Source organism: Phasianus colchicus, chromosome 8 (assembly GCF_987193195.1).
Source record: "Phasianus colchicus chromosome 8, bPhaCol1.hap1.1, whole genome shotgun sequence".
Taxonomy (NCBI): Eukaryota; Metazoa; Chordata; class Aves; order Galliformes; family Phasianidae; genus Phasianus; species Phasianus colchicus.
Genome location: NC_143443.1, coordinates 15,773,517 through 15,799,724, shown reverse-complemented (window position 1 = coordinate 15,799,724; position 26,208 = coordinate 15,773,517). Strand labels below are relative to the sequence as shown.

General features: G+C 42.6%; 2 protein-coding genes and 1 long non-coding RNA gene across 4 annotated transcripts in view; 2 read left to right on the top strand and 1 right to left on the bottom strand.

Annotated features, from left to right (window-relative positions):
- VCL (vinculin) overlaps nt 1–6,946 on the top strand; it is a 58,250-nt gene extending 51,304 nt beyond the window's left edge. The window contains exons 19-22 of one of the 2 annotated variants that reach the window (XM_031603004.2): nt 452–658; nt 2,830–3,033; nt 3,662–3,766; nt 4,436–6,946. In XM_031603004.2, coding sequence (XP_031458864.1) covers nt 452–658; nt 2,830–3,033; nt 3,662–3,766; nt 4,436–4,582 — 663 coding nt within the window. In that variant the 3' untranslated portion in view covers nt 4,583–6,946. The remainder of the gene's footprint in view (nt 1–451; nt 659–2,829; nt 3,034–3,661; nt 3,767–4,435) is intronic. The other variant, XM_031603002.2, reaches the window with a different exon arrangement.
- A 2,781-nt stretch (nt 6,947–9,727) lies between these two features.
- Nucleotides 9,728–26,075, bottom strand: AP3M1 (adaptor related protein complex 3 subunit mu 1). Its single transcript, XM_031603005.2, has 9 exons — nt 25,920–26,075; nt 18,629–18,904; nt 17,779–17,950; nt 16,115–16,252; nt 14,330–14,415; nt 13,874–14,007; nt 12,972–13,179; nt 11,968–12,112; nt 9,728–10,766 (listed from the first exon to the last, which is right to left on the bottom strand). The coding sequence occupies exons 2-9, from the start codon at nt 18,899–18,901 to the stop codon at nt 10,666–10,668; spliced, it is 1,257 nt and encodes a 418-aa protein (XP_031458865.1). The 5' UTR covers nt 18,902–18,904; nt 25,920–26,075; the 3' UTR covers nt 9,728–10,665.
- Nucleotides 21,749–22,439, top strand: LOC149917032 (uncharacterized). The gene is made up of 3 exons (XR_016468776.1): nt 21,749–21,830; nt 22,038–22,128; nt 22,359–22,439. It is a non-coding gene; the product is annotated as an uncharacterized LOC149917032 (long non-coding RNA).
- Nucleotides 26,076–26,208: the final 133 nt, after the last annotated feature.

Below are 26,208 nucleotides of genomic sequence, written 5' to 3'. Positions count from 1 at the left end.
TGAAAGAGCTTTCATACATGCTTTCTGTCTGCACAAATGCCACAGTCATCAGCTGCTGTGCCTGCTTCTTAGCCAATGAAATGGCTTTCATTAAAACAGAAAATCCATTCATTTCACCATTGTCTTGCCAGAAAAATGTTGTTTTGAAAATCAGCCTCTGTGTGTAGAAGCTGTATGCTGAGTTGAAAAATGTTGCTGCATCTTTGAATTGTTACTTAATTTTTTTTTTTTTTGGTAACTTTGATACACAGGTGAAATGTTTGTTTCCTTCTGCTAATCTTGTATTCCTTCCCCTCCTCCCTCTGACCTGATCCTAGAGCTGTCCTATCAGATACGGAGAGACCAAGAGGATGTTTGGTCACTAAAACAGCTCAGTTCATGCTCTTCTACCAAATTCTGCTTCTCGTACTAACTGTCCCCTGTTTCTCCACCCTTGCTGCCACCTGCAAAGCCTGTGACTGTGATTAATGAAGCGGCTGAGGCTGGTGTAGATATAGATGAGGAGGATGATGCAGATGTTGAATTCAGTCTCCCCTCTGACATTGAAGATGATTACGAGCCTGAGCTGCTGTTAATGCCAACCAATCAGCCCGTTAACCAGCCCATTCTGGCTGCTGCTCAGTCTCTGCATCGGGAAGCAACCAAGTGGTCTAGTAAGGTACTCCTGAGTCTCCCCCGGGGACTGATCTGTGTGCATCCAGCCATTTGGAACGCTGACACATTTGCATCACTCTTGATCCCTGCTGGGTCCCGTCATTCTGAATGAAAACATTTGCCTGCACTTCATCTTAAGGACTGAGAGTGGCTTCACAAGTTTGCTAGATCTGTCTGTCAGTGCCAGACTGAAGCTTGATTTGGGTCACTTATTAATATTACAAGGCTTCTTCTCTCTTTGCATCTGCCTGTCCTTTGTTACAACAGTTCTCAAATTGTAAGCAGGGCTTATCTTTCCTCCCTCCTTTCCTTTCTACATTAATTTGGGCTACCTAGGAAGCCATTGCTCATGGTTTCTTAATGACTTCCGGATGCAGCCGTGTACACAGCGTTCAAGAAGTCATTTCACGTGTCTGTTGTGCTTGGCCTCCATTAAATTCTGCCGTCAATTAAAATACCTTCGAACAAGGAATGGCTTTGTATGGCAGTGGTTACTGAAGAGGACTGACTGATCTGCTGGCTTGCACTTGGCTGTATTGCAAATGCTGCTTTTGAGAGAATTCTTTTATGAAGGAGCTGCACTGAATGCTGTTATCTGCTGAATTGAGATTGTTTGTATGAAACCAATGGACATCTAACACGGGGTTCAGACATTCACAAGTAGCCTGTTTCTTCTGTCTGAGCACAAATGGTTGCAAGACTTGTCACTTTTAATAGCATGCCACAAAAAGAAAGGTTGGTGTTCCATAACAAAGGTTAGGGGTGTGTGTGTTTATGTGTATGTAGATATACAAAACTATTTTTAATAAAAAGGGCTTTATAATGTTCTTGTCCTTTTCAGATTCTGATGCTTGGATAACTTGTTAGAGGGCTTCGTAAATGACATTGGTCCTAATTTCTTGATCCTCCTGCGTGAAAACATGGAAAAGCTTTGTGTTGTGTCACTTGCATCCTAACCGGTTATACTAGCAAACAGATTAGATATTAGGTCACGGTAACAAATAGTTGAGCTTTTTGTGTCACCCGTACCTGTGCCACACTTAATGACGTGTTTCAGATATCTTCTTCAATTGACGAGTAGTGAGTCATGGAATTACGTGCAAAGGACAGAGAAAACAGTTGGGTTCTCACTGTGTACTACTTGCTGTGGTCTTCATTGGTCATTCATTGTGAAACTGCACTGAAGAATGTGTGTGCTAATACTTAAAATCACTGCTAATATTTCATCCACGTAGTAGGAATGCATCGTGGCACTCTGTTTCACGTTTGTCTAACAACTTCTCAGGAAGGTGAATCTAAATGTACTAACAGACTATTAACAATCCATAACTCTGGACTGCTTTTTTCTTGCACTAGGTTTCTCTCTGGAACAGCGTATGAAAAACACTTTTGCTTTGGTTTATTTTTGGTATTTAATTCCCACATTGCAAATACCTGAAGTATTTTTGAGCCTTATCTTGATATAATTAACACAAGAAATCTGATTTTTAATAATACCGAGTTATCTTTTAAACTACAAGTTATTCTCTCCTAGAAGCTTTATTTTGAAGGGAGAGAATTAATAAAAAAAGCAATAACTGTTTTCAAGAAATAAAGAAAAACCCAGCAATAATATTGCTTCTCATTTCCATGCTACCTGTGGCAAACCTTTGTTACAGATTGTCTTCCACTTACCTGGCAGCAACATAGCAAGGTAGCAGCACAGATACGTTTGAACAACTTCAGTTTCAGATGCCAGTGAAAACATGATGCTGAACTGTGTAACCAAATCAGTGCTATTTGGTTTAATGAGGTGCTTAGCACACTTAGAAAATAACTTCCTTACTCCCCTTATTGAGAGATCTGGAATTTCAAATGCTAATAACATGCTTTATCTTAAAATATAACCAGCAGAGCAGAAACTCCTATTCCATGGACAAACTAACACTTTATCACTGCGTTTTTTTCCAGTTTTGAAGCAAACCTTTTTCCCTGAGTCTTAGGAAGAAAAGTATGCCATAAGTAGGCAATCAGGGCAGATCTTCCCTGTTCCTTGAAGAAACCTCTTCTGTGTTCACAATGGTTTTTCCATCCTTGACTTCCTGAAAGGGTTGCTACCAGAATGTAGGCTGCTCAGGTGTGACTTCTGGAAGCTGCCTTCCCAACACAAACACTGACTGCTGCTGTTCTCTTCAGGGTAACGACATCATTGCTGCTGCTAAACGGATGGCGCTGCTCATGGCAGAGATGTCACGCCTGGTGCGAGGAGGCAGCGGGAACAAGCGTGCCCTCATTCAGTGTGCAAAAGACATTGCCAAGGCATCGGATGAAGTCACTCGGTTGGCCAAAGAGGTGGCCAAGCAATGCACTGATAAACGCATTAGGACAAACCTCTTACAGGTAATGAGTTAACTTGTAAGCACCTCAAAATACTTGGTTCTTCTCTTACCGTCTGTGAGCAGAGGAGGTGTTGCGGTAAAACACAAGTGTCTTCACTTGCAACTTGACAGAACGTTACAAGCTGTGTATGTTTTTAGATTCTGTAGTGGTGCATGTTTTGTAAAGTCAGATCAGTTTCCAGGTGAGTGAAAGATGCTAATGTCTGAGAGGTTTTGAAAAGTACTGTGCAAGGAGCACTGCTCTCTCCCGTTTCTGCATCGCTTTGTATTTCATCTACTCTTTCCTACTGTGTCAAAGAATAGCAGCAGAAATGTAACACTGCATAGTTTTTTCCACTCTCAGGCAGACAGATAAATGTCCTTCCATTCCCAGGTCTGGGTAGATCACCTAAGGAATATCTAGAGGAAAAGAGAATGTAGTTCTTCAGAAAAATTCTCAGAGCAATTAAAATAAGATGTTCAGTTATCTTACCTGTATTTGTCTGAAAGTCTTGAAAGTTATGGGGACCCCTCTATGCTTACTCCTTGTGGAATAGTAAAGGAAAACCAAAGAATTAATCTAAAGGGAAGAAAAAGTGTATCAGTTGAGTTTACAATGTGAAATGGTTTTTTTTATCCCTATTCTTTAGGTCTGTGAGCGAATCCCAACCATCAGCACACAACTCAAAATTCTTTCCACAGTTAAAGCTACCATGCTGGGCAGGACTAACATCAGCGATGAAGAATCAGAACAGGTAAGAGATGTAAAAATTGATGGGAGGTGAAACTGCTGAGCAGTGTTATGGGGAGAAAGAAACAACACTAAAATAGATGTGTGCTGAGAACTCAAGAAACTTACCTCAGGAGCTTAGTAAGGAAAACTTAACACATTGCTTGCTGTTTCAAAAGGTGCATTTGAATAAAAGAACATTAGTCCTCTCCGAGCAAAACAATTGTTCTGGTTCAAATTTGTATACAAACGGTTTATTAATCACTTTTCCTCCCAGAAGTGAGCTAGCAAAAGAACTTTCAGCTGAAACGACGGCAGGTTTAACGAAGGTGGAGTGATTGCGCCCCCTAGCGGGTTGTGGTGAAAATACTTCCGACATCATCTTGAGTGTTTATTTCACGGTTCTGTTGGCTTTCAAATGCATATTTTTCAGTTGGAATCTTGTGGTTTCTGGCTTCTGAGAGCTTATTCGGCTTTGAAAAATTGAGTTTCTATTCAGACTTTCAATGCCTAATGACAAGCAGGGAAGTACTGTTGGGAGTCAACTATCACTTGAGTAGCAGTATAATTTACTTTTCAGCAGTAGACTGCCTTAAAAATGCTGTACTCGAGGAATTACTGTGCACACTGGGTTTCCATCCCACTGTTGTGAACATGCTATTTCCTAACAATGTTTGTTTATTTTGTTTTCCAGGCAACTGAGATGTTGGTTCACAATGCCCAGAACCTCATGCAGTCTGTAAAGGAAACTGTGAGAGAAGCTGAAGCAGCATCCATTAAGATAAGAACAGATGCTGGATTCACTCTGCGCTGGGTCAGAAAGACCCCATGGTATCAATAAACACCAAATAAGCATTGTCTTCTGTAACATAAAATGCCTCTTTTTGGAAATGGAAGAGATTTATTAACAGCAGAAGGTGCTGTATACATAAGCTTAAAATTAGCTTATGTTAATGCCCCATTCTAAGGGTATGAGTTATAAGAGAAAGCATTTAAAATATCTTTGGAACTTGTTTGATATCAAACACCTCAAAATTCTTTCCGACAATAGACAGTTCTTATTTTTTTTATCTCTTGAAGATTATATTGAAGTCTGTAATCCCAGAAGCACATTTCATTTATGCACTGCATATTCCAGTAGCTTCCGTATGATGTTATAATACGTAGACCTCACTTAAAGCTTGTATTGAGAGGCTGGGACACTAACAGTGTAAGTTGGCAATGATTTAGGGAAATCTTTGGTGTATAAACACTCAACTTTTCAGCAAGCTTTTAATTGGCTCTTTAAATGGTTCAGAAGTGGTTTGGATTTTTAAAAAGGAAAAAAAGGGATGGGAGGGGGCAAGCAGTTGTAAAATGAAGATTAAAATCCCATTGCTGAAATGATTTGTATTTTATAATTTTCTTGTTGACTTTTGCTTGGCGAAAAAGTACTTGAATAAAAACTGGAGCTGTCTGTCACACTCCTGTCACCCTATAGGTAGCATTTCAGAACTTTTGTACTGTACCGAGATGCTTCTGGTGAATGTCAGTGGCACGCTGTTGTCAGCTGGAGGCCTTAAATTGTGCAACTCTCCTTCTTGCTCGATTTAGTGATGTACTGAACTGAAGAATCCTGGTTCTTTGAATCTAGCTGTGTCCAGAACCAGAAAATGTCACATGCTCCTTCCTTTTGGAAAGCAAAGTGAGCACAAGGCACGTGTTGTCATTATTTTTTTCTCTTCTTTTGCATCTCATCATTCTAGCCACTCAAGATGGAAATTAAAAGATCAAGAATACTACCCTCAGAAGATGTTTTGACTCACTGCTCTTGCTTCCAACAGTGTAATAGCATTGCTTAAGCTTTCTGAAGCTCAAGTACTACAGAGGTGGGAAGTTCCTCAGGTAGCCCGATGGCTGCCAGTGAGCAGCGGCTCCTAATGCTCAGTGTCCCCAGGTATTTGTACTGGTTTTATCACAGTTAGGCAGTTTGAAAACTTTTTCGATTCTTAGTAAATTGAACTACGTGTTATTTAGTCTTCTGTAGACAAAACTCGCTCTGGATAAAATAGGCTTCAAATATTTTTATTCTAACATAATCTAATATGCCTTCCTATATGTAGTTTTTGTTTATTGCTCCACAGTCTCTTTGGGCATTTGGAATTACTGTTTTATCATGGGTTGCTCTACTTTTGCAAGAAGCACTTGCAAACTTCTGCCCAAATCAGCACAGACATCCTGAGACACTGTTCATTTTTATTTGCTGGTAATTGTTGCACAGCCTTTATTGAAGTGGCCTTGTCAGACTGAGCAGATGTTTCACAGCCTAAAGGAAAAGAGAGAAAATAGTCAGCTGCTCTTTGCTGGTCTGTAACACTCTACACTTGGACTTGCTTCCCCCACCCCTCCACTGCACTGTTATCTAAAAAGGGAAGTTAAACTGATTCTAATCATCTGCCTCAAACCTGACCTTAGCAAGAGAAAACATGTCTTGGTCTTCAGTTTGCTCCTGGTGTCTGGGTATTATGAAACATGTGGTACTTAGGGTCTTCCCTTGGTATTCTCTTCTGGTGATTACCTGGAACAGGAAGAGGTGCCAGAGCCTTAACCTGAATGTCTTGCATTTGGTCGGTTTATACCAGATCTTTAATGTAATTGTAATGTAGTAATTTCTATTTAATAGTAAATAACACTGAATAGGTAGGGGTAATTTTGAAGGGATTTTCTAAATAGTCTTCCTGCATTTCAGTACTTCTCACACTCCCACCCCTCTCCTCCCATTCAAGCTTTTCTGAGATTTTTTTTTAGCATCAGTGTTTAGTTGCTTTACTGATATTAATGCAATATTATTAATGCCTTTAATACATAATTGTTTATGCCAAAGATCACTTTTTGTTTATTGAGTAACGTTTGTGGGAGAGTTACAAATCATGGTTGCCTTTGGTGTTCTTCCAGAATGTTTGCTGTAGGTTCTCAAATTGTTTTATAGAAGTTGAGATACTCATTCACCTTATGCAATTACTGGGTTGTTTTTTTTTTTTTTTGAACACTATCGGTCTTCAGACCTGAAATGCAGCAAAAATTGGAGAAAGACCACGAATGTCACTTGGAAATGTTTTACCACTATAAAACATTGTTTATAAGCCAAAATGCATTTATGTATAGTCTAATGTTTTCAACCTTATTCTTTGGTTCCGTTAAAACAATAAAAATGCATTTGTACAAACATCAGCCTGTGGGTATTAATGGCAATGGAACAATGCTAATATTGTAGCAACAAAAGGAGCAAACAGCAGAAATAGTATAGCAAAATAATGTTTTCCTGAGCAGAAAAGGTGCAGTTTCTGATTAAAACCAGTTGTTTTTGTCTTGATTGCCAGTGAAACTGCAGATGAAAGTATTTAACAGGAGCTGGTGCCCAGTGGGAGAAAGTGGGGGTTGTTCCAGGGGCCTGATCTGAGGCCACCTGTCCCAGGAGTGCCATCCCTGAGGCTCCCAGCATTGGAAATGGCATTTGCCTGATGCTGTCAGCACAGGAAGAGCTGCAGCTCTGGCCAGCACTTGATCCAATCTGATTTCTGCTTGGCTAAGTAAAAATTACTTGAGTGCAAAGGCAATTGTATGGAATTGCAGTCCTGTTTCTGGCACAGAACCTCTTACCACCTTTTGTGCTTCTGTGTCAAAATTTCTCGCAGAATACACAGATAATGACTTTGCAGAACCAACATTTCTTGGCAGTGAGAGACTGAGCGGAACCCAGCAATGGCAGAAGGCGCTTAGTGACCATAGAGAAAAGAACTCTGTTAACAGAGCTCTCTCCGTGGTTGAAGAACTTTGAGAACCTGTGAGGTGGTCACCTTTGGCAGCACTCCCAGAGCTGGACAGCTGCAGAAGGGCAGAGCGAGAGCTGGCACTACATGCTCCTCAACGACATCCTTCTGTTTCTTAAGCTGGTACGGATGACTTTAGAAGTGAGGATAGGAGCACGGTCCCTGCTACTTAAAATTGTGCAGTTGACCTTCCTGAGTTTGGGAAAGTGGATGGAGTCAGCACAACAAAAAACATTTCCTGAGGAACACCATCTTGGTGCTCAAGTCCCTCTCCTCCCATGTCAGTGCTGCTGCTGATAGAGACTTCTGGTGCTGTGCTGTGAAGCGTGGATCAAAGGGCTTTCAGAGACAGGAGTGCTGTGTCCTTGCTGAAGGTAAGTGGTGGTGTCAGAGGGAGCTGGTTTTGATTTGTGTTGTATTTGTATCTCTGTCAGTAACAGTGTCCCTTCTGAAAGATCTTGCTACTGTTGCACTGGTAATATAGAGAGCAGCTGTAGTACTCATACCAGATCTGAAGACAAGATTTTTCAGTAACATTAATTTAAGGATACTAGCTACTGTAATGTGGAGCAGAACTGTAGGCCAAGCAACCAACTGGCAGATGTTACACCAATTCAAAAAGGGAAGATAGAAGGCCAAGTGCCAAGGCTGAGTGGTGCAGTCGATACGGTGGAGGGAATGGAGGCCATTCAGAGGGACCTTGACAGGCTGGAAAGCTGGGCTCGGGTGAACCTAATGAGGTTCAATAAGGCAAAGTGCAAGGTTTTGCACTTGGGCCGGAAGAACCCCAGGCACCTGTACAGGCTGGGGGGAGTTGTCCTTGAGAGCAGCTCGGCAGAGAAAGACCTAGGGGTCCTGATAGATGAGAAACTTAACATGAGCCAGCAGTGCGCTCTGGCAGCCCGGAAAGCAAATGGGATCCTGGGCTCCATCAGGAGAGGGGTGGTCAGCAGGGATAGGGAGGTGATTGTCCCTCTCTACTCTGCTCTTGTGAGGCCCCATCTGGAGTACTGTGTTCAGGTGTGGAGCCCTCAGTACAAAAAAGACATGGAGATTTTGGAAAGGGTCCAGAGGAGGGCCACGAAGATGATCAGGGGGTTGGAGCACCTCCCCTATGAGGACAGGCTGAGGGAGTTGGGTTTGTTCAGCCTGGAGAAGAGAAGGTTGCGGGGCGACCTCATTGCAGCCTTTCAATATCTGAAGGGAACTTACTCCCAGGAGGGGAGTAAACTCTTCATAAGGGCTGATAATAGCAGGACACGGGGAAATGGTTTTAAGTTAAAAGAGGGAAGATTTAGGTTGGATGTTAGGGGGAAGTTTTTTACTAGGAGGGTGGTTAGGTCCTGGAACAGGCTGCCCAGGGATGTTGTGGATGCCCCGTCCTTGGAGGTGTTCAAGACCAGGTTGGACGAGGCTCTGGGCAACCTGATCTAGTAAAGGTGTATGTTTGGTGGCCCTGCTAGGCAGGGGGGTTGGAACTACATGATCCTTGAGGTCCCCTCCAACCCAGGTCATTCTGTGATTCTGTGATTCTGTGCCAGGCTTACACAAATACAAGGCTTTCTTTCTTTCTTTTCTACAGACCTAGTAGTTTGTTTGAGCCCTGTGTGTCTGTCTATCTACCATACTTTCAGAAGTGCAAAATATACTTGTGATCTAGTTTATCCTAGTGTTATTACCAAAGCTTCTAGTAGAGAAGATGCTTTTGTTACTGGCTTACTGTCTATGCTTCAGATGGGTTTCATGCTTTTTTTTCCCCCCTTCAATGATTTATGTCTCAAAATTTGAAATTGATCCAATGAATTCATTTCCATAGCTCCTATTATTCATCTGAAGCAAAACTAGCACATACGTATCAATTTGTAAGCCAAACAAGCAAAGGAAACAGATTCTCCAGTATCGCCAAATGGATGGTTTGAACTGTGGGGCACAGATTGTCAGCTCTGCATCATCTCTGTTCTGACTGTAATAGTAGGACTGCAACATTTCTGTGGTTCTCCACTTAAACAAACAAAAAAACCCTCTTTTACTGCCACGATCGTGAATGCTTTCTGAACTCTAAATACCTGATCAAATTCAATGAGGGCCAAGCAATTGTTACCATGTAACCGTACATCAGGAGTTCTACCTGAAAGCATTATGAACAGCTTACAGTAGTGATCACAAGAGAAAACATATTTGCAGCAGAGTTCCCTTTATTTCATAACATTAAAGCACACAACCATTAAATATACTTGACACTTCTATTGTGCTATCTAAAAAGCTACACTCCAATATACACACAGCACAAATCTGGTGGCATCCACTTGAAACAAAGTGGAACATCAAGACCAAAGCAAAGGTTTCACATAAAAAATAGATCTTACTCTCTGCAACTGTATTCTTAAAAAAAATGACGATGGTGAGATCAAATGGAAAGAAAGTGGATTACTGAAGCAGCAACACCTCCCCAATTTAATGCAGAATGTTATTTTTATCAGCTCATCTGCAGATGGCACAAATGAAAGCTGATTAAGGCAAACGCTTCTTAAGAAAGGCGATTTCTTGTAAACAGCAAGGAAAACATTTTGTCTTCATTAGAAGCTCTTTCTTAGGAGTGACATTTGCTCTGTCCCAGGCCCCTATGGGACCCCTGCCCCTTGCATTTCTGCTCTGTTTCTGAAGGGACTGCATGATGCATTGTGGAATGCCAACTGGCAGCTGGCTGTGAGAAAAGCCCAGCTTTCTCTGCAGGCAGCTACAGCAGCAGAATGTGCCACCACACCACTTCCCCAATGGCCTGTCTGGCCTTCATAATGTGCTTGGCCTCTGGGCTTTGGTATTTGGCAGTGTAGTGTTTGAGACGTTTTGTGGCTCACCTGTACCAAACGATTCACCAGCACGACAAGTCAGTTTAAAAAAAAGTGAAGGTGTATTAGAAAAAAGGTACCTCATTTTAAAGCCATAATAGGAGAAACTAAGCTACGCTTTCATTTTAAGAGCTGCAGTGCACAATTGCTTTGATCCCAAACTAATCAGTATCTATTAATTAATTGGCACCTAATAGCAACAAAAGTCACTAAGCAGTCATTTTTAACGTTTAAGGGGAATTTCCTTTTAGAAGATGACCATCTTCTCATGTCCTGACTTGAAATTTTCCTGCTTTTGTAATGTATTTGACACCTTTAAAAGGCTTGTATTTTTCTCCATACATGTCCAGGCGATTTACTTTCAGTCCTGGTAAAAGACAGAAATGAAAAAGTATGAAGTTAAAAGCAAAATATTAAAAATGTTGCCAGTCTGTTAAACAGTCCTTTCTCTTTGCCTTAAGTACATTAGGATCCATTAGCAAATGAGTTCTCTTCCTACCCCTTCCACAAGTTCATGCAGTTTGAGACAGCAGATGGGTACCACTCTTGTTGTCCAGGCAGGGCTTCCCTGAGAGGCTAACAGCGTCTTTTGTGCTTAGTGAGCCAATACCTCCTTAGCAGCTACTGAACACAAGTGTACCTTCCAGTGTGTGTGTACACTGAACTCTTGTTCCTAGTAACGTTAATGAAGCAAAGGACAAATTGTAGAATTGCTTTCACTCTTAATTACAACTACTTCAGTACTCTCTTTGAATAACTAAGGAACAGCAGAAGCTATTTGTTACCTAACAGCTAACAGATTGAGCATGGCTCCTACTTTCCCACACATCTACTGCCTTTGGCTTCCAGCCACTGCTTTGCTACATTTAAGCTAGTGGATTGTGAACTTAAGAGCAGAGCATAGGATACTTTTCTCACCCAAGGACTAATCTTTATTAACTCTAAGTGTCTAGAAGGCAAAAGAACTGCAGCCTGGTAACCTACCTGGATACTTGTACCAATTCTCGTGTGCTGACTTCAGCCATCCTTCCAACCAACTGCTCTGTGAGGGCCTAATCCTGCAACACTTGCTCACAGAAGCATTCTACAGCTGAGCAACTTGCCTGATTTAAGTGTTGGCAGAATGAGGCAGTGGTTGATTTAACTGTACTTCAGCCTTTACCAAAAATTTTGTTTTGATTTTAGTCGCAAATTGTTTTGGAGACAAAAAACTAACCAGCTAAAGAAGGTAAAAGAAGGGTGTTATTTATTTGAAATCAATAAAACTTGTTTGACCACTAGAAGGCTTTCAGTTGTTTGACCACTAGTGGTGCAAGTCAAGAGCAGCATTCTCAGTCATTGTCCCTTCACTAAAAGGAGAAATTTGCTTTTAACACAAGCAAGAAAAGTCTACATCCCTGTGTATATTTGAGTCCTGCTTGAGCAAAGCCAACAAATCACTATTCCCAGTAGGAGAATCTGGAAATAAGGCTCATCATCCCCTCCAGCTAAACAATTAAGTTTTCTACTCCTTATCCTGCTGCTAATTATCCATCAGTATCAGTTTCCTGTAACACCCATCTACTCACCTGAAATTGCAAGCTGTTGTATCTTAAACTGGATATTTAAACTTGGATTCTCTTCAGGCTTAGGGGCTCCAGACTGCAGGTTCACTATTCCCTTCAGATTTGGCAGCTTTTGAGGTGTAATTTTGCCAACATCCCATGTTAACACCTGTCAGGAAAGAGAACAGTAGCAACAGACCTTGTGGATACCACCTATGAAGCCAAGTCCAGGTGAAGCTTTTAGCTTGCAGGCTGGGTACTGAAGTAGTCTGGTAGAATTATCCCAGTAGCAGGGAGATGGCATGCTGCTGGTTTTGTTTTAAAAGTATCAGAATCTGTTCTTTCTAAAGCAAAATGTTTCTTTGAGAACTTTCACTTACAATTCAAACCAAATGCCAATTGAGATTTTTTAAGGGCAGCAGAAAGCTCAGAGCAGGCTGCTGGAGCCGGCAGAAGGCCTGGAGAACTGCTTCTAGGGACTAAAAAGCCTCAGGAGCATTAAGAAATTGATGTCTTACCCCAACTGAGCGGCAAGACAGACAAACTGGTGTTTCAGATCCTTTGTTTTTCTTCCTGTTGTCTTAAAAAGGCAAATCTTTGGGAAGACTTTTTTTCTGATCTCTTGCCACCTGTTTTTTTTTGACTCCTTATTTTCAAGTCTACTGCATTTTCTCCAATTAAGTATGTTTTAAAGGTCACAGATTGGAGAATATACCATATCTGAAACCACCAGCAATACATTGTTGCAAGTAATGAAGAAAAAGATCAGGAAAACTGAAAGTGCAGGGCAAAAGAGAAGAAGGGAAGTGGGAAAGGGAAGCAAAGGAGACCGATATAACCAGAAATCACAACTGATACATCTCTAAGACTGAAAAAGGGAATTTTAAAGAGAAGATCTGAATTATTAAATATGTTAGAAGGAAAGGTTTTTTGCCATTTGAAGAACAGTGTTTCCAGCACTATGCATTATGTAGGACTTGCTCTTATGTCTTCTAAGATAAATACATAAGTAAAACCTTAGGACTTACCTTAGTAACTGGATCAAACGTATAGCTGCCTTGTGTAGCAGTGAGGTTCATATTAAGTACTGCTTTTGGCATGTGAACTGTCATGACAACTCCTTCTACTGTTTTCCCCATATTCTGTTTTGGTCCAATGGTAACATCAAATCTTCCTGAAGAACTGTTCTCTTTAAAACTGATCAAATGCTTCACGTACACAGGAATTGCCACCAAGCTGAAAAGAGAGGACAGCAGTTGAATGCATCCTGTTTGCTTCTCTGCCAGGGAAAACAAACAATTTCTCATAAATACTTCCTATGCTTCTGCCAGGTATTTAACCTAGTACCAGTTTCTTTCAAAAGTGAGAAGTGATTTCTAGCATTTCAGCATCATTGCTGAAGCCATTTTTATCAGTGGAGAATGGAGAGAGGATTTTCTTCTAAATTGCTTATCTTAATCTCTATCCTTCCTTTTTTTTTTTTTTTTTAGTTATTAGTATTTTTTAAGTAATCTCACTAAGCCAATTCTCACAACAGGTGCCAGTCAAATCAGACTTAGTTTGCAGGTACTTGCAATTTAGATTTCTTTGATTTTAAAAAAAAATATATATATATTAATGAATAGCAGAGATCTCTACCTATAAAGAATCTTACCCATCAAGCATCTAGCAGCAACACTGATGACCAAGAAAGACTAGCCCTGAATTAGTACTGCATGTGGTTTATCCCACTGAAGTGACTGCTGAGCTCAGCTGAAACATTGCCTTCTTCTTGCAGGGGGCACAGGACTCCAGATTAGCCAAAACCCGGGAACATGTTTTTTGGCAAAAGTGTAAATTCCCCTCTTAACAAGGAGAAATCTGCAGCTACTCAGATGGAAAGCATTAGACAGTGTACCCATAGAATGACCACATCGAAACCAAAACCTACTTCTGTGAGCTGACACGGTAGGAGATCAGTCTGAAATTCCCATCCGGAGGAATGAATGAAAGGACTCTTTCAGACTCCCAGCGTTTGAATCGAATACATGGATGGAAGCTGACATCATCCAGCAGCCTTGGGTTCTGTAAGTAGTGGCAGAGGAATGAGCAGAATGCCATAAAATAGCAGGGTTTGAACTTCTGAACACTACACAGTTCCTGTTCCCTGGACTTGAAGCAGCATTCCTAGCTATTACTACAGCAGTTCCTCTGAGTGTGTTTTGGTGCACAAAGGCTATTCTAACTACTGAACAATGCAAACATTTTTAAACGATAATGCAAAACTTGATATATAATTTTTCCTGTGAAATGGATGAAGTAGTTGTCATGCTCTTACACTAACTCTGTTTATGGAAAAAAAAATATCCCAAGCAATTAAAATTGCCAAATATAGTACTGAATTTACCATGAAAGATAGAGAAAGATCTGGCATTCCTGAGAGCTTAATACACGAATCAATAACACCTTGGATTTCTGCAAAGACTGTGGAACCTGTGGGAGAAAAAAAGAAAGACACCATATTTAACATACCATCAAGGGCCTAACAAATGTGAAGTGCAGCTAGAGGGCACAGGTGGCGTTTGCACAACACTCAGGGCCGTGCCAGCGCAGACAGGAAAGGTCATTCAAGTTACCTGTGGTCTGGGCAGCTTGCTAAAATGCATGAACCAGGGCAAACGGTGCGTGCCTGAGCACCAGTGCAAGCTGTTAGGCAGAACTCATACTGCATGTGCTTGCACTGGGGCGAGCAATGTGCAAATAAGATTTTCAGAATATGCAAGCTCCAAATCTTCCATTCTTCCACTCCTGTCTACAGCAAAGTTGTAGAGAGGTGCAGGGAAGCTGATGCACATCAAAACAATAAATATCTAAGCACAATAAAGCACAGGATGTCATCATCCTTGGCTTTCACAAGTACGGCGTCCTTCACAATGGGAGTACGTGTCTGTCATATATATAGATCTAGATATATAGATCTATAGCCAAAAGAAAACATGAAAATTAAACCACTGAGCACCTTACCCAGAAAAAAAATAATTTTCTTAAATGCTCTGTAAGGACAAAAAGTTATAAGCAGAGCTCTGGACTAGTTAGACCTACAAGCAGAGGTCCTTCTAGAAAGTAAGTAGAAATTATGGTTCATCTAGTCAAGAGGGAGGAGAACCTGGAGGTTAATAACTGAAAAGAAGGGATCCTGTTTCAGATGAAGCAATTAACCAAACCATTATCAAACAGGATAATGTCCTTATTCTTGGGAAGCCACCTTACCTAGTTCTTAGTCCTTAGTGAAGGTTAGGAATGAACCTTAGTGAAGGTTAGAAACGCTGCATGCTAAGTCCCTAAGGGATCACAGCAGAAAAAAGTGGCTATGACAACAGCAGTGGAGCCCCAGCAGGAAATTTAAAGAGTCACGTGGATGCTGATGGGCTTGGAATATATACAGAAATAAAAACAGAGTCTCGATTGTAACTCCTCAGGAAAGGCCCTCACACCACTCTTAGGAATCCTACTGAGCCAGGAGAGCGACAAAGCCGTTACGGTGTTCTGACTGTGACTGCCACCTTCTTCTAGTATCAAAACAGCAGGAATGAGAGCTGCACAACAGGTATTTATGACTACCCAGTACAACTGGGGCCAGAGTGTTTGTCAAAGTGGCATATGAAACATTTTCCACATATGTTAAAAAAATAAAAAAGAGTATTATTATGCTTCCTTATGTTTTTCCAAGAAAAGCAATTCTGACCCAGATTTCTGCAACAAGTTTTTTCTTGCTATCAGAGGAAAGCTGATGACTTCTTTTGTCTTGTTCACTTGAGGGCTTATAAGCAATGAGAATGATTATGAGTAAGCACAACGTGAGAGTTTTTCCATCACATTTAAAACTTTTCAGATTTTTTTTTTCATTTATATCTCAAAAGAATCAATATGCAACCAGAAAATATCTAATTATTGAATACTGTAGATGCACAGTGTGCTCTTTAAGCATCTTAGAGCATACTGCCATAAACTGAAGGATATACTTGGGCATGTTATTTGAACTTGGTTCTATGTTTCTACTTTAGACACAGATCCATGCATAAAAAACACAGATGCAAAAAAACAGCTGCACTGTGTTCTCTCTAAAATCAGTGTCTAACTGTAAACATATTCAACAAACAAAAACCAAAAAGGAGCTTGCAAGGCATCTTACCTGATTTGTCTATAATCGCATCAATTTCTTCAATGACATCAAAGTAGGCTTCATTGTTTGTGTATTTTACTCCCGCTCTGCGCCAAGGAATGTTGGACAGCTGTCCAGTGGGAAGGGTGTCACCCACATTACTGCTGCCTTAAGAATGGAAAGGAACTCAACATCAGTGATTAATTACAAGAGGAATGTTGTAACAGCTGCAATCAAGAAACAAAACAGGACTTGACCCCTAGAATTGCAAACTAAATCTGAACTACTAAAATTTCATTTGTTAGGTGACATGAATAAACTTTAAGGATGTATCCAGACTTATTACAGCTTTCAGATTTTATATTTTGCACAGCAAAATACAAAGCTCTAGTCAGCTGCATGTTTGAGTAGGAGGAGATGTGGGACTATATCCCCCAGAGGATTTCATCACTGCAGCTGAAGATATTACAGCACATTCTCCTCATCTTCCTGCAGCGCGAGTGGGCTGCCTTTGGGACCTATTTGATGGTAAGTGCTCTTATGAAGAAAGACCTGAAAGAAGATTTAAGGAGGGCTCCCACCCCTTCCATTTGTTACACCAAGGTTCTCGTTTTTGGTGCCCTCCTGAGCTAGCCAGCAGTGATGTGACTGCCACATCTAGGCCTGACCATGCACTGCATCGATCCAAACCCTCACCTGGTCTTGACTTTTTGGCTTGACCTGCCCAGTCATCACTGAACTGCAGTGGGCTGCGTTATCATCTCCTGCTCAGATCTGACCCTTGTTGGCTCACATTCCTGCCTCCTGCCTGCCTTGCTGTTACCCTCAGCTCACATCTTGTACTGCCACTCAGTGGGAGAAAAGGGTATCCCGAGCTATTTGGTTATAAAGTAACTAGTACCATCATTTAAAAAACAAAACAAAATAAAAACAATAAAATATAAACCTAATGAGACTTTCTAAAAAAAATTAAACCACTTCTGCTGTCTATCCCCAAACCAGCTGCCCTGAGCACTGCCCCTGTGGCCTTACAGCCCACCTACTGCCTGTCTCCAGCACAACGTACAGGCAACCACCTCACGTGTCTCTGGCCCAGGGTGACACTCCATGGCTCACCTCCCCTGCACTCGCCTGCCAGCCCAGCAGATTCCACCAGTTCAGCTGACAGACACGTGGCTCTGTCAGTGTGAGACGTCTGCATTTACAACAGCCTGAAACCAGCACTTAGCTTGATGGATGCTGATGGTGGCAAAGGGAGACTGAGGACAGGCTATTTGCTTCTCCTGTGCTGTCTGTCCCCAGGCACCAAAGATTTATTAGATATCTGTTAAACAGTTCTGTAGAGGAATTTCTTACAGTATAAAACCTTCTCCAGTGCCCTTCAGTTATTCAAGGCTGGGGTTAGCTCTGTGCCTCTCCCAGAGCACCTGTTTCCAGTATGTGCTGTCCCAGCTGGGAACGGCTGTTGCTGAGGGACTCCAGCAGCTGGGGCTGGATCAGGGAGTGCCACTCTGGGAATACCAAAGGGGCCATGCATAAATGGTACATAAAGAAGGAATTGCTTTTATTCAACCAACCTCAAATAACTGCAGCCTCACCTTCCAGATTCATGCAGATACAATATTTTGTAGCTATGAGGCCTGATGGGGCTTTGTTTTTAAGCAGTTACCTCTGAAAATTATTTATTTTCATACCTGTGATGGAATTGACAACGGAACGCAGAATTGTGGGAGGCTTAATCAGCTCCTTCAGTATGTTGGATTCTGTCGCCAGTGGAAAGCCGTTGTCTAACATTTCTTCCAGCAGTTCGTACACAATCACTACATTGTCCTTAATCGCAGTCTCAGAACATTCGCCAAAGTAATCCTAAACAAATCAGAGATTAAAAGAGGGAGGATTTTATTCCTGTTAAAATGCTTTGTAATTTTCTTTCTGTTTACTCTCTAGTATCTCAAGGAACTTTAGTGCTTAAACTGACATGCTACTTCTATTCTTTGACTGCATCATACATTAAGGACACATTTAGCATCTAGAGCTAACAGTGAAATTCACATAAGCTGTATACTATGTATACATATCCCAAGGGCTCTTCCACTTGTGAACATGAAACGTATCTTTGGTTAGAACACCAATGCAGAATATAGAAGCTATCTTTCAGCAGTGCTCACTCTTCACCAGAGGTTCCTTTATTTACGGCATCTATCAATCAGGCTGCAAACTGACTCCCAAGTCGCATCTCATCACTCCTACTGACTTCTCCATGACTGCATGATCACTCTAGTTTATCTATGTAACTGGAAAAGTACTCAAAGCTTGCAGAAAAAAAACAAGCTGGAATTTGAGTTTTAGTGCTCACGTGCTGGTATCTGTTAGTCAAATGAATACACAAAATAATCCTCCTTTTCTTTTGTACTGTAACAAACCAGCACTTAAAACTACAAAGAGAGAAGTCATGGACAGGATGATTTATTGCCTTTCTACAGAAGAAGTTTATACCAGAATTCCTTTGTAATTATTTCAATTTTAATATTAATAGCTACAGACCTGAAAAGTATCTGCTACTCGGTGCAGAAATTCAATTACAAAGAGCGGTGGCACTTCTGTCTGTATGACAGACACAAAGAAGATTTTATCCCGATAGATGCTGATGAGGTAGTGATGTGGCGTGGAGATGACAGGAGGCACGTTCTCGACATCGACTGCTTTCTCCTGAGCTTCAAAGAAATAATCACACACAGACTGGCTCACAACGCTCTTCCAGTGCTTCTCCAAGAATATATCACCAGAACAGTTTATGAGAAACAGGCTGTGGATCATTTTCTGTTGAAACATTCAAAGAAGTTAAAATAAACAAAAGGATGGGACAATTGACATTATATCTTCTCCCACATTCCCTTCCTTATTATGGTTATTGTTTACTAATATGCACTGTGAGTTTAAGGAAAAGACACTGCTTAGCTGCTCTTTTTTTTTAATTACGTTTTCTTTATTGAAAGGAAGGCTCTGCCCTAAAAAATTCATGGTGCCTTAAGATGCTAACATACATTACAGCGTAAGCAAGAAGCCAGTACCCTTGCTTTCTACTTCCATCTCTATTTGGCATTTGCAATGTATTTCTTAAAGAAACACTGACTGTCCTCAGCCAGCACGGCAACATATCAGCATAACAGTATGATTTTCCACTTTTTCTTGTAGCAGAGGATTTTGCATTACATTTACATGTGTAATTGAGCATTGTGGTATCTTATGGAGAAATCTCATTACCTTGTCAGCTTTCAGCTATTGAACTAGAAAAGTGTTTTTTATTTGCTAGCTGCTCAGTCTTTTGCTGATGATCTATGCCAAGATGCACTTGGAAAAAGGACTGGAATTCTTCGAACACAAAACCAGATGTTTGCTTCACCTAATAGAAGTGCCTCAGATGTGCTTGATACACATGGAAGAAAAGCTGCTAAAATAGCTTTACAATTGAAAACCGATTCATTCATGAATCAAGGGGAGTATTAGCTGCAGTTACTGAACGTAATTTTTTTTCTTGGATCTTTGCAGGTTTACAAATAACATACCCCAGCCACTGGTCCTTCACTCTATTCACAGGAAAAGCAGCTTATCTTTTTCTAAAAAGCAGTTCCCAGTGCATTTCTCAATATTCGCTGAGATAGTAAGTGAATTAAGTTGCTGATTCAAATTAAGTGAATTGACTGTTCTCCACATCTGCAGAAGAACCAAATGCTATTGCTTAGCTCCTCAGCCTTTCCAACAGCTGCAATGCTTCGGCTGACCTGCAGCACAGCCATACTCTGACAAAAGCAAGTCTGAGTTTAAAAGTGGGCTTAGAAAACAAACACATTGTCCTCAAACTGAAGTTAACCTGGTATTTACATCATGCATAACTCATTCTTTAGCTGAAGAAGCTGCCAGTGCTTACTCATCCCCGCTGCCTTCCAAATACTGATACTGGAGTGTTTGTGGCTCTGCCATGACAGCAGGTCTTTGTGCTCACTGGGACCTTGCCACGTCTCTGCCAACTCCTGACCAAAGCATGCTGTCCTTAGTGGTAGGCATGAAAAGACCAATGGTCAGTATGTGGACAGAAAAAGCCAATTAAACCAATGTGGCATGTAAGGGGAAGTTATTTTGGAATTGTTACTGGCCAGTTTGCTTAAGAGTGAGAAAGAAAATAAAGCTACAAATTGACACTATTGCATGTGTAGTGGAAATGCTGAATCATGGCCTGAAGCAGTGATTGAGCACCTGGTGGAAGGCAGGGCCAACCCAGGTGCATGTAATGCATCTGAGTGATAGGAAGGGGTGGAACCAGGATCCACCCCTTACAGACCTTATCTAAGGGTCAGCAGTAAAGATGAAGGGATCCCTCTGGAGATCTCTGCATACCTGTGGCCTTTTGAAGGTAAGCAGCTTTTTTCCTTTGTTTCTGTGCCCACAGCTGTAGCATTTGAGCAAGTCCTCACTTGCTGTAGCCTAGCACCTTGCTGCTCTGCTGTTAATGCTGTGTTTTCCATCACGTTACAGAATGCTACTGTGACACCTATCCTTGAACCAAATCAATTTCTGAGTTAGTTAAAAAAAATCAGATGATTTTAACACCATGAGAACAGCATTCTTATTAAGGACCCTAAGCACAGTTTTTTTAATCCAGTTTAACTAAACATGTTCTGAATTTAGCCAGTGCTGAATGCTAAAACCCTCCAAAATCTCCTGGATGGCCGCAGAGCAGCGCTGAGTCTAATCAACCACTGAATGTCAGTATTGTTCCACACCAAGGTGGCCCAAACGTATGATCAGCTGTAAAGCTTAGAATAGTTCTCTAGACATTTTAATGTGGACACAATAGCACTGATGTTAATAACTCCAGGCCTTAACTCCTAGGCACTGCATATTGAGCTGTGCAGAGCAGTTTCAGCATGTGCAGGACCTGTTTGTCCAGGGCCCACAGCTGTGCTGGGTGATGTCTGCTGCACTTGATGCCAACAGAGTATATCAGAACTGCCTTACACAGCTGTTCTAAGCCCTAGCAATGGTCCTGCTGTACAGCTTCATAGCAATTCTACTGATTGTAAGCTGCTGCATTTGTGACTCTGTTGTTTGAGCTAGTACAGCCGTGCATCATGCCAACATACTGGCTACTTACATACAGCCAAGTTGCTCTATGCTGGTTCTGCATCCAGCCTCTGTCAGTAAGGCTGGGGACTTGCAATGCATTCCACCACCACTACACCATGTCACGATACGCAGTTGAGAGAGGGCCCACACAGCCAGAAGGGGTGCAGTGCTGGACTTGCCCCTACCTACTCGTGCTCATGTGCCAACTGTGTTCTTTAGTGCGTGGCCCTGGGGAGAATGGGAATAGCAAACTGAGCAGTCAAGTGCCAGCTAACTGCATTCCCTATCTTCAACCATTTTTGCAGGATTTCACATGACACACAATTATCTTGCTTCTAGCAGAAGTTCCCTTCATTCCCCTCATGTGCTTCTTTCTTCCTTCACAGGTTTTAGCAGTACGTGAATCAGAAAAATAATTCAAAATGGTCTGGGAAAATGGCAGCTCTATCCTTAAAGCTCATGTCTCCAGCTGCCATGACACGAGGCCATCCCATCTGCAGTGGGCAGCTCTGTTTGGATGCTGCCCTCTGTCAGTGCTGAGCACAGCAACGCCCTTACAGCAGTGCAGGACCAGAGACATTTCATTTATCCCATGTGCTGTCAAACTGCTGGCACCAGCCAGGTAAAGACAGAACTGATATTGGATGTCATAGAAGTGGTGTTACTACAGAAATATCTTACGTGAGCTAATATTTAAGAGGAATTACTTACAGTGCTCCCAGTACCAAAGATTTCCCAACAAATCTTTTTTTTCTGTGCCAGATTTCATTTAAGGTATGCAGACAATGAGGTTTTCTCATTATTTCACTTTTTTCTTCTATCTCATCAGAATTTTAGATTTGCAAAGAAGAAAAGGTGAAAAACGCGGACTGTAAGAAATTCCTCTGGTAACAGTAAGATTCTGCACACCAACAGGTCAGGTAAGTACCAGCAGCAGAGCACATGAAGAACTGGGACATTCCAAGGGTCAAGATCTTAAATCAAAATTTAAAAGACAGCAGCCAAAGCATACCATCACCACCTGAGAACCAGGAGAGTGTGTGCAAACACCATTTTGAGAGGGCTGTGCACGAATGCTCTATACAAAATACTAAAAATGTACTTCTAAGAACATTTCAACAGGACATGTCTCCCATCTTTCTGCTTTTAGGCTGACCTAAGAAGCAGTCTGAAGGATTTTATGGATTATTTGCATCTTCAGCTCAAAGTGAGCCACTCAAGATCGTTTTAATAGGCTCACTGCCTTAGATACTCCTTGACTGCAGGGGATTGTACAGGTACTGCAGCAACAAGCAGCCCAGTGGTTCGTTCCTGTCAGCTTCCCATCCTTGTTAGGAGCTCTGACATACAAAATTCCCTGTGGCTCTAGATAGTCATTTCCACTCCCCCAGAAACTGAAGTCCTCAAAGAACAGCTAAATATTTTAACTCAAGCATCTTCAAGCATGCTATTTCCATCCCTGTATCTTTTGACTAAGTCTGGATTTTGCTATTTCACTTTTTTTTTTTTCCATCTCTTGGTTGAGAAACATCTGGGCTCACAAGACAAAAGCAGAGCTCACTGGTGAGACTGGTCATGGGAGCAAAAAGACTGCACATGCGTGTCCTTACTTACAACTAAATACCCTAAAATGTGACTACTACAAAAATACTGCTGCCAGCTGCTTTTCCCTAACACTCGGCTGAGTTACAGTCAAAGCTCTGAAAACCAGGAGTGAGGAATTTATCACTGACCTCTGCAATGCCCTTCAAAGCGTTCTGCACAGGGCTCCATGTGGGATGTGAGCAGTGTGCTCAGACCCACGCTCCTGCACCTGGCTGGGCTGCTCTGAAAGCCACAGGGTCAGTGGCAGTGGGCTGGCTGAGCATCTGCCATGGGTTGGTAGAAACAGGCTTCTAGTGATAAGCCGTTAAAAGCATGGAAAGCAATCAAATGCTCAGAGTAATGTGGAGAAACAAATAAGCTCAGATAGGTGGCTCTATTTCTATTTTGAAGTTCACATTTTTGTCACAACCACCCTGCGGGTAGTTCCGCTAGATTTTTCCAATACATTCAGGATGTGTCTTAAGTGGACAACCTTCACAGACTCACTGGCTTTTAAAATAGCAAACTAATGAAGAGAAGTCCTATCAAACACTTCAGTGACATTTTCAAGACAATCAGGGTGACGGATTTGAACACACAGCTTGCTGGGCTAATCCTGATACAATGTTAGCGGTTGTGAGTCTCAGATATCACCAAAATATGTTATTTTGGGGTTTTTTGGAAGGCTCCTATCATCACTAATGCACGTTACTGCTGCTGCAGAAGTTATCATTAATCTTTCTCATTTATTAGATGCCCACAGCTTAAAGCATCCCTACATTAGGGTAAAAATGTATTCACGGCCCTTCTTAGGAATTGCCCAGTCTACCTGTGATCAGGCAAAGCTCCCAGAACCAAACCAACTGTAACTAACAGCATCAAGTGCTGGTGTCTGCATAACAACTGCTCAGATGTATATTCTAAGAGCCAGATCATCCTTATTAAAGACTAAATGCTTCACTTCCCAATTTTTCAGTGTACACATCTTTATCTTCACTTCCATTTAAAACATTGTTAGTAACTTTCCAGAACAGTGTGAAAGAAAGTGGTCCTCTGAGGATGCTCTGAAGCTGTCCTAAATCAGTGTTTGGTATCCATTACAGCCTTTCAACTTCCTCTGTGGTTACAGAGATACAATCACAGCCTACAAAATAATGTGTAGAGCATTTCATCTGCAGACCGAGCAGCTCTCCCGTAAAATATTTGCATGGTGTCTCTGTTCAAGTTAGTATAAATCATCTAAGTGCTGGCAAGATTGCTCCATCTCTTGCCAACAAAACAATTTTAGATACTGAATAATCAAACAATGTTCGATATTGCATAACTGCGGTTCCCTTTGGGATATGCAAGAATGGAAAGTTTCACTATAAAAGCCAAAATCCAACAGAGTTGCTCAGAAAAAAATTATAAATAGAAATGAATTGCTAAAACTATATTTTTCACAGGGAAGTGGAGCATTTCCAATACAATTTAAAAGCAAATCAGTGGATTTATGACAACTAATGTGCCATTTAACTGTCTGAAAGCAGCACTGAATAAAGATAGAAAGGACCAAACTGACATGGTAAGGCCAAAAGGAGTTCAGCTAAGATTGACAGACCTTAGCATGCTTTCTGCCTCGCTCCCCAGCTCTCTGTAGCTCTGGCAGGAGTGATGGTGCCACAGCTTCCTAGCACTCTTCTCCTAGGCTCTATTTTAAGAGACAACCGATGTTCAGTGAAGGACACGCACAGCACTGTGCACTGCTGGGGCACAGACCAGAGCCTGCAGGTACTGCTGGAACCTGCTGCAAATAAACGATGGCTCTCGCTAACACGTGCGCCCTGCCACAATCAGGCCAGAACACAAAGTGCAGAAAGAAGGCACATCACCACTTTCTTCCATGAGAAGAAAAGAGCCACACTCTTTAATTCTGGAAGAACTAAGTCAGCTGAAAAGTAAATAAGAGGAAGGAACTCTACACTGCAAAAAGATTTAACTTGGTTTCCTCTCACTTACCATGTATGATGTACAGCTGCTGCTTGTCACTACTGTTCAGATCTTTCTGCCCCAAGAACTCCATTTCTCTTTCAGAAATTCTCATGACAAGATTTCTATTTAAGATCACTGAGTGCAGAATTGCTTGCAAGGAGAGCTTTGTTTGAAAGAGTAACTGGGAATGAATTGGTATGTAACTGCTTTGCACAATAGGAAACATCATTTCTGGAGAAGGACAGCAAATGAACACTGCAGGATGTGGAGGGGTCTTAATGTTTGACTTGCTGTCTGTGAAGAATTTTCAGTTATGTGACAAGGGCAGGAAAGGCCCTTCTTGTCCCATTTTCTCCCAGAGCCTCTTGTTTGTTTGTTTGCTTTGAGTTTGATGGCCCCCACGGTATGAGAGCTCAAACCCCATGCATTTACAGGTATACACCATTCAGGCAGTTTTGTGTGTTTGCTTATTTCTCTTTTGCTTTAAAATAAGAAGCCATGTACAATTCGAACCTGCACGCAGCTACTGGCTGAACCGTTCCCAGGTGATGAGACAGTTCTCAGAAGTCAGTCCTTCTGCAGCAGACTGCTTCTATCACCTCACCTCTTGCACGACTAATTTAATTTGCTTGTGCTCGCCTTTCTACGGCTTTCCTTCTCCCATACTGCAGTCTGCCTATAATGAAGATGAATTTTCAAGCGAGATATTTTAGCCCGGCTGTTTTTACAGCGGCCACATTTAGTGACGGGCTCAAACCAGAATCCGGTGGGCGCGCATCGCTCAGCACGACGACAGGACGCTCAGCGCACGGCTGATTCAAAGTGCATCAGCGCCGAAACAAACCCAACGAAGCTGCAGCCCGCACCCGGTCGTCGGACACACGCACAGGGAGATCTGCAGAGCGCCCGCCGACGTCGGCGCTTCCCAGAAGGGACAGAAAGCGGAACGAGCGCCCGCACACGCCGCCCTCCTCCCGCGCCGCACGCGGCCCCGCGGGCCGCTCCCTCCGCCCGTGCTGACGGCGCTCGGGCCCTCGCCCGCCCCGCGCCACCGCCCGGCTCCATGCGCAGCGGCTCCTCGGCCGCAAGGAGCCGCCGGCCCGGCCCCGCTTCCCCCGAGCACGCCCCGTCGCCGACCCGGCCCGGCCGCACGTACCTCCCCCGGCGCGGCGCGGCGCGTCCCGCTCCCGGGGCAGCGGCCAAGATGGCGGCGAGGCCCGGCGGCGATGGGGCCGCCCCCCGGCGGAGGCGCGGGCGGCCGGGTCGCCGCCTGCTCCGAGCGGCGAACACCGGGCGCGGCGGCGGCCCGCCCCGGCCTCCCCCCCCCGTTCGCTCCGCGGCTCCGCGGCGCCCGCCGGCCTCGCGCCGCCCGCCGGCGGCTCCCGGCCTCGAGGGAGGGCGGGGAACGGGGGCCGCTCGCGGGCGCTCGGAGGACGCGGGCGGGA

What these genes read in the sequence shown, in the direction of transcription:
- AP3M1 (XM_031603005.2), bottom strand. Translation starts at nt 18,901, where the DNA reads ATGATCCACAGCCTGTTTCTCATAAACTGTTCTGGTGATATATTCTTG. An exon ending in GAGTAGCAGATACTTTTCAG is followed by an intron (nt 17,951 to 18,628) that starts GTCTGTAGCTAT and finishes TGATTTGTTTAG; the next exon opens with GATTACTTTGGCGAATGTTC. An exon ending in ACAACAGCTTGCAATTTCAG is followed by an intron (nt 10,767 to 11,967) that starts GTGAGTAGATGG and finishes GTCTTTTACCAG; the next exon opens with GACTGAAAGTAAATCGCCTG.